This window comes from Temnothorax curvispinosus, unplaced genomic scaffold, assembly GCF_003070985.1.
Source record: "Temnothorax curvispinosus isolate PA1 unplaced genomic scaffold, ASM307098v1 QBEX01009192.1, whole genome shotgun sequence".
NCBI lineage: Eukaryota > Metazoa > Arthropoda > Insecta > Hymenoptera > Formicidae > Temnothorax > Temnothorax curvispinosus.
The window spans coordinates 23441-32272 of record NW_020218972.1 but is presented as its reverse complement, the minus strand read 5'-3'; the positions used below and the strand labels follow the sequence as shown (position 1 = coordinate 32272).

The 8832-nt window shown below is 36.8% G+C and overlaps 1 protein-coding gene across 1 annotated transcript; it reads right to left on the bottom strand.

Annotated features, from left to right (window-relative positions):
• Positions 1–1837: 1837 nt before the first annotated feature.
• Positions 1838–2771, bottom strand: LOC112458807. Its single transcript, XM_025022614.1, has 2 exons — positions 2045–2771; positions 1838–1878 (listed from the first exon to the last, which is right to left on the bottom strand). The coding sequence occupies exons 1-2, from the start codon at positions 2769–2771 to the stop codon at positions 1838–1840; spliced, it is 768 nt and encodes a 255-aa protein (XP_024878382.1).
• Between the last annotated feature and the right edge of the window lie 6061 nt (positions 2772–8832).

Sequence of the window (8832 nt, the reverse complement as noted above, 5' to 3'; positions counted from 1 at the left end):
CAGTCTTCCTTGCTGGGAACTTTCAGAACATAAGGCTGAAGTACGCTCCAAATCTCTCTGCAAGTTTCGTGTATGACTTTGTACACCGTGAATGTCCCAATCCTAAATTCAGCATGTTTCAGTTTGGCTGTATTTCCTTGAGCCAAGTACCTGCAAAGTTTATCACAGATGACATTAAAATAGACTAAACAGTAACAAGCAAGGCTAAAAAAACTATATAAGAAACTCACAGCAATGTGACGGCAACACGAAGGTCTGTTGGTAGTGGTGTGCGATTACTTCGCTTTTTAAGACGAGGGTGAAGGAGGTCAACCAAAAGATGAAACTGATCAGGCGACATTCGGAACAACCCAAAAAATTCTTTGTGATCAGTATCAATAAGTTCCCTGACGAGATTACAGTAGAAACCTTGGGCGTCTCTCACCCGATTTACCGGCCGAACCCACCACCGGCGATGAGTCACTCTCCTTCTTCTCCTCAGCAAGACGTATTGCAGCAGTAACAAATTGTTCCAATTTAAAAGATATAGATGCCACAGACCGGTATTTCTCAAAATATCCATTTTTCTGTTCCGATTATTATTTCGAATTAAAAACTTTTATAAGATGCTATTTACGTTTTAACATATATATATATATATATATATATATGAATATACTTACTGTGATAGCACGAAAACTTTCGTATAATAAACTCCAGCGAAGACCGTGCAGGCACGATGAACGATTCACAACGTACTTATTTACGTGATTTAAACTTGTAGCAACTGACGACGATAGCCTCTCAAAAGCAGCACAACGAATGATGTGACTTGCAGACAGATCCACGTGATACTTCTCTCTGTTCCGATTAATTGGAATTAGTTACGTTTTAACAAATATATATATAAATATACTTACTTGATAGCACGACGATCCAACACGTGTCAACACTTCTCCGTTTTCTTCTTCTTCTGATGGCCGTCGAGCGCTGCTTAAATATAGGCCAGGGCAAACCACTTGTCGTATAGTAGTAAAATCCCCAGGATAGAGGGCCTCGAAAGGCGCCAGTTCAGTCATTAACTTCGTCGATACAAGATGCCGAGCAAAAACACTTCCCCTGACAGGCCGTGACTGTGCGCAGCGTGTCCCGCCATTGACGACGTAGAACGTACGCCGTAAGAAATGGATTTGGTTCATTTCACTACTACCACTGTTACGACCCTACTACACCGGGAAAACGCTTTCTTGATCTTCTATAGTCTATGCCTGAAACGTACTGCTACTGCGTTAATACCAACTTAAAACTGCTTAAAACCTCTATGTGGAATATGTGCGGTTGTAGCACTTTGCTTACTACCACTGTTACGACCTGCTACACCGAAAAGCGCTTCCCTGAGACGTACTGCTACTGCGTTAATACCAGCTTACAACCTCTATGTAGAACAACCTTTAAGTATTGACATTACTTACTTTAAAGTTTTTAGATAACGGGGTAAGTCCTTCGTTGGGAGATTTACGATTTAGTGCGTCAAACAGATTATTCATGCGTAGATTATTGCAAAACGCAATTTTTTCTTCGCACCCATGAAGCTCTTCGCATTTTTGTGATAAATAAAACGCCAAGCCATCGGCCATGGAATTACTAAAAATCTGCAATTGAAAGAAAATAACGTTAGCAGTGACGAATAAGTATTAACAAAAAGTAGCGTTAAAAAAAATTAAGTAAATAAATGAATACTTGAGTCGCGAGTCGAACCCGCATTTTTGCAGTATTGTCAAGGTGGACGTGTCTCTTAGTTATTTTCGGGCATGCTCTAGCATTTGTCGGAAACTGACTATCGAGCTTAAGCAAAGCTTCAAAGAACTTCCATTGGATGTAGCCATCCTTTGAATTGATCTGCGAAACAGTTAATTATATAAAACTTTCAGTTTTTTAACATTTATTTTAGGTTCTTTGTAGTAATAATTCTTATCAGAATTTACTCGCAATCGTTTCTTATTATAAAGCCGGTTCCGAGAAATCTTCATTAGATGTGGCACATCAGAAAATACGAATACTTTACGTTCGCTGTCCAATGGGTGGCTAAACCATGTTTTTGTGTTTTCGATGGAGCCCATGATGCCCAATAACGACCACATCTTTTTATTCGTTGATGCACCGTCAGCAATGACCCCGTGAATTTTAGCTCCGCTCTTTTCGAGATACACAATGGCTTTTATCACTAACATGGCGAGTTGCTCCCCTTTTGCAGGATTTTTTGATGCGAAAACTGCAATAGGCTGGGTATGCTTGTCGGCAACAGGTTGGAACATGAAAACCAGACCGTGCGTCGCCTGGTCTTCGATGTCCGTCGATTGTGGCCCGTCATCGCCGAAGTCTGTTAATCCAACGTAAGTGAGATTCTTCGCGCACACTCCGATAAATCTTCTCAAATTAATCTCGTCCAAAAGAAGCACACCGTGGCGCTGCAGAAGGGTTTTATGTTCAAAATGTTTCTGAAGAAGTTTCGAGAAGTCCTTGTCGAAACCGCATTTCACGTTAATCAACGAGAAATAACTGCGGATCGTACGAACGCACGGTAGCGGGACAACATTATTCTTTCTTAAAAATTCGTAACAGCTCGGTGAGCGGATGTGCATGAACACACATAGCATGATCCACTCCTCCGTGTACCTACGACCCTTAACGTCTTTCTTTGTGGCAACTGCGATTATTTCTTTGAAAGCAGTTCTTTGAGCCACTGGAATGTTCAATTCTGAGCACTTTTCCTGTAAATCTTTATTGGACATTCTCGCTAATTCCTTTTTTTTTATCTTCTAACGATCGCAGTAGCAATTTAACTCGTGCCTTAGCTCGGTTTATCTTACGCTTTTCATTATTATATTTTTTCCGCATTGCCATCACTTTATGTTTCTCGACTGGGTTTGAAGTTCTCCGAATGCGAAGCAGCGTTTTGCGCTTATTAAACCTTACTTCCTTTTGTAACTGCAGTTTTCTTAGATAACTGCAATTATCACACCTCTTCTTTTTTTTGTGATTAGAGAACATTTTTTGTGGTGCCATTGTTCAACGGAATCTTGAAACACATGGTCAACTTGTAGATGGTGAATATCAACGGAGCCTATGCCACTGCATACTTTCATCATTTGGAATTTTTGTAATATTTTGGGCAGTAGTCTTATTTCATCCAAACTTCGAACGACATTCGCTTGTTCCGTGTCGAAGGGACGTCCGAAAACGTACATAGTAATTCAGTACTTTATCAGGTTGGAGGACTATACACTTCAGCTGTATTATTTGATGATCTTTATTATTGTCCTTGGTTATCGTTCCACCATACGTAAACAGGAGACTGTTGCCGCTTTCTTTCAATATCTTTGTTACACTCCACGATGCAGGTACCTCAGCTAAATAGTTTGGCTGGTAATAGCCCACGTTTTCACAAATACCTGTAATAACATATTAACTAACTTTTATCAACAATTACTGGACGTCGCTGAAATGAAAAACGCTCGTGTGCATGTGTTGTGTATGTGTGACTTGGACATCGAGATTCGAAACATTTTGTCAATTTTGTCATGATTATTGCCCCAACGGTCGTACATTAAGATAATAATCTGCGAATGCGATCTTATATTTGTCTATGTAATTGCGGTTTCGATTGCAAATTCAGAGATTGCACTATTGTACATACTATTGGTTATGCACCGGCGATATTAGATTGTCTCGCATATCGTTAATATCGCCCGCGTTATTACGTTTCTCGTTTATGATATATATACATATATATACCTACGTATACCGTAAATCTACAAATTGTAGTATCGAGACTATCGAGTAAATTCATAAATAATTTTTTCGGTAAAGAATGCCGACATTTGTCAAATCTTTATCATCGCAACCGCCTAAAAGTTATATTTGCTTGCGACACTTTTGCAGACAACCTGTACATCGCACTGACTAAATTAACTTAACGGTTATCTAAACAAATTGTACTTAAAGGTCTAAATAAACATCTCATACACTAAGTCATAATAATTATAGTTGCTTTGTTGTGATCATCGCGTATTTTTAAGAATTACTCGCATCCCGGGAAAAAATGGAAGAGATCTGAACAGATTTGAGCAGATCTCATCAGATCCAATCCACTCCGATCTGGTTTGATCAAAATATTGGCCCTATCTGATCAGATCCAATCAGACATGAGTAGATCTGATCCGATCCTAGAGGATAGAGTCAGATATGTAACGAGAATAATAATTTATTATATCTGCTCAGATCCAATCAGACATGAGTAGATCTGATCCGATCCGGTGTCCATCCACTGCAGAAAATTGTTGTTTTTAAATGTTATTTTTTAAATATGTCACTTTATTATAAGTAGACTCCACGATACAAAAGTTGTGCCGTTCCACGATTTACATAACTTGGCGCAACTTAGCACGACACTGGCGTGTCTGATACCGTTCTTATACCACTGTTCATCAAATTTTAAACACGAGAATCAGATTCCGTCGGATGCCATCTATCGGATACTTTGAGATGCAACATTATGATCTGATCATATATAATCTTATATGACTATATAAGTTTATATGTGATTATATTATTTTATCAGTTTAAATTATAAGGTATGTTTGCAAAATAATTTAAAAGATTTATGTTTTATATATACATATACACATTAATCTTTTATATTTACCTATTATTGATTAATTTTGCACGAATCTTTTTTAATGGAATATTTATAATAAATTTTAAATATGGTGTCAAAATTAACAATTATTATTAAATTGGCAGGACTATATTTATTATATATATGTTAATGTTTCAAAATTGAGAAAACTGTTTTTAATATAAAAATTAATTGATTTTTTGACCAAAAATTATTTAAAAGCTTCCCCTTTACAGAGTTAATATTATATTTGATATAATGTCCAACATTGGGTGTAAAAATTAATAATGGACGATTTGAGAACAAAATTTTTATAAGTTCTATACTGGCGAGATCTGCTCAGATCCGGCAAGATCGGAAGAGATCTGATTGGATCAGCAACACAACTTTGTAAGCCAAGATTGGTCTTATCTGGTGAGATCAAGACATGTCTGGCTAGGTCTGCTCAGATCCAACAAGATCTGAGGCATAATGTCTGTTCGTACTTCAGGAGATCTGAAGCAATCAGATAATGTCCGATTAGATCAGAAGAGATTCGATTGGATCTGCGATTCAATATTGAACGGCAGCAATGGTCAGATCTGGTGAGATCGGATTATAGTTCAGCATATCTGGCTGCATGTGATTAAATATGGCCATGCAGATCTAGCGAGATAAAATTGTATCCAATCAGATCTGACTTTACTTGAATTTCAGATCTCGTTGTATCTCATTTTATCAAATCAGACATGGTCAGATCTCCTCCATTTTTTCCTGGGATAATAATTCATAATTAATATATATGTCTCTTTTTTCTCCTTCTCTTCTTCTATATATATATATATATATATATATATATATATATATATATGTAATTAATAGCTCCGAGAGACATTTTATATTAGTGATATATTTACTCTCTGATAAAAATATCTCTAAAAATTTAAAACTTACAGTAAACCGTTTCGGCCAAACAGAAACTTCAACCGGTAATATAATGTGCGCCTTAAAAAATAATACATATACTCAAAGAATTTAGTTCATTCAATTGTAAACGCGATGCATTGCGTTAACACGAGAAACCATCGGTCTGCTGTTGATACACCTCTATTGTATCCGTTCCCTCCGATTAATATTTTGTCAATTACTTTCATGTATAAGTCATCTCCAATAGCAATAAATTACGTAAGTTAATAAATATATATGTATTATTACCGATGATGACGGAACTGATGAGGACGGGGTTCACAGCGACAGGATCGACGATGCTAGGTTCGGCGGCAACAAGATCATCGGCGACGCGACGGGACCGGGGCGGTGACCAACGAAAAGTCGTCACCGTCTACCATCTAAAATTAAAATTAAAATAGCAACATTGTAATTGTGTAAAATTATAAATAAAAAATATTAAAAAGACAGTACTTACACATTCCTTTTGTACTTTTGTCTTGTTTCCTTCAGCTATATTTCCTCGAAAGCAAGAAAACATTGATGGTCTGCGCAAAGTAGCGTAAACGGGACTGGGGGTGATGAGATCGGCGGCGATGAGAGCGATGATGACGTGATCCGGTGATCGGCAATGACGTGATCGACGGCGACATGATCGGCGGCGACGTTATCCAGCGTGTATATATATGTAGAGTACAGATAGAGTAGAGTCTTTAGGGCTGCGTTCAAAAACTATACTCGAGTGCACACCGCATCGCTTTATCTTTGTTACTAAAAATTGAACAAGGACAGAACGACACTGGTGTGTATTCAAATGACCTAGTTTACACCGATCTCTTGATACGCGTATCAAATAGTATATTTGAGTTGATCAGCCAATTAATCAAACTAATTTACTAGTTAAAAATAAAAAAAGATAAATACGTTTATTGACTCCTTTCAGGGTTGCAAGGCGTTTTGTAAAAACGTTCCCAACCCTTTATTCAATTCTCATCCAATACTACCCTTCTCCTCTCACTTAACCCTTTGGACCAACAGCTTAACGTTTCTTTCCAAAAGACGGGGCCCAGTTTGCTCCGCACAAGAGCCTATCTTGCACGGAGGGCGTAGCGGAAAAAACATTCCATGTTTACATGGCTCTAGTGGACTCAAACCTAGTTCTTCAGATTACGAGTCTGGCGTTCTACCACTAGACCACACTGTCGCCTTAACTAATTTACTAGTTATTTACTATTTAATACACGTATCAAGTGATCGGTGTAAACTAGGCCAGTGAAGTTTCCAAATATAGTCCTAAAGGCTTTCTACTCTATAGGGGTACTCCACGCTTTAAGGACTTTACTCGCCATCGTCGCTGGTTTCGTCACCACTGATCTCGTCACCGATCCGTCGTTGTTGATCACGTTGTCGCCGATAACGTCGTCGCTGATCACGTCGTCGCCGATTACGTTACCACCGGTCCCGTCGCCGCTGATATCGTTATCTCCGGTCTCGTGCTCGCCACTTTGTTCAAACGTTTTCTTTAGTCAAGGGTTTTTTACTGAAGGGAAATATAGCGAAAAGAAACATGCCGAAAGTACGAACGGAAAATGTAAGTACTGTCTTTTTAATATATATTTTACACAATTCAATGTTGCTATTTTTATTTTATTTTAGATAGAATTAGACAATGATGATTTTACGCTAGAATTCTTCTTAGAAGATAAATCAGCCACCGATCTCGTCGCTACCAGTCCCGTTGCCGCAATTTTCGTCGCTGCCAGTCCCGTCGCCGCTAATAGTCCCGTTGTCGCCGATCCTGGCACCGTCAATCCCGTCGTTGCGGGTCCCGTCGTCGCCGATCATGCCGCTGCTCATTTCGATGTCGAAGATAATATTAGACAAGGTAATATTTTTATTAATATTATATATATTTAATTCACGAAAAATTTGTTTTACTATATATTTTATTTTACAGTTCGAAGACCAAGAGACAGAGCCGCGGGAATACGACGACAAGAAGAAAGATTTATGCGGTTCTTGTACAGATTGTCGTCAGCTAATTATAATTAGGGTAGACGAGGCAGACAGTACAGATAAGAACGTTATACGTGGTGAGAATATAATAATACATACATATATTTATTCACTTACGTAATTTATTATTATGGATTACTTTTACTTACGTGAAAGTAATTGGCAAAATATTGGCATTGTTCCACAGGGTTTGGCAATGAGACACTACACTAAAGGAGGAAAAGATGTATCAATATACAATAAAGATGTATCAACAGCAGACCGATGGTTTCATTGAGTATAATTAATCTTTTTTTTTAAGTGTACATTATGTCGGTTGAGGTTTTGTTTGACCAAAACGGTCGTTTACTGTATAATCAAAAAGAGTATAATTATGTTTTTTTTTTAAGTATATTATGTTATTGGGTCTATTTTAATGTATCGGAGTATAAATAAATATCGCTAATATAAAAAAATTTATCTCGGATTCATTGAATTTATTCGCTAAATGTAAGTAAAAAAAGTCTATATGTACATGAGTATAAAATGCATTACCCAAGAAAAAATATTCATATTTGACAGTATATGAACATATATAAACATATATGATATATATATGAACATATATAAATGAGATATGAACAGATATAAGTTTTACATGCCCATGTATAGAGCATATATAATCATATATGGTTATCTGTCGCCATATATGATCACATCGTACATTATACATGACACAAGATCTGATCATATATGGCGATAGATAACCATATATGATTATATATGCTCTATATATGAGTATGTAAAACTTATATCTGTTCATATCTCATTTGTATTTGTTCATATACTGTTAGATATGAATATTTTTCCCGGACTTTTAGGCGAATAAAATGTCCGCGGAAAAAATATTTATATCTGACAGTATATGAACATATATAAATAAGATATGAACACAGATATAAGTTTTACATACCCGTATATAGAGCATATATAATCATATATGAACCTATATAGTCATATAAGATTATATATGATCAGATCAGATATTGCATCTTAAAAAGTATTCGATAGATGGCATTTGATGGGATCTGCTTCTCGTATTTAAAATTTGACAAACAGTGTTATAAGAACGGTATCAAAAGACACGACACTGCCTCGCACTATAGAGCGGCACAATTTTTGTATTAGTTGTATCGTGGAGTCTACTTTTATAATAAAGTGACACACTCTTAAAAAATAACTTTTGAAAATAT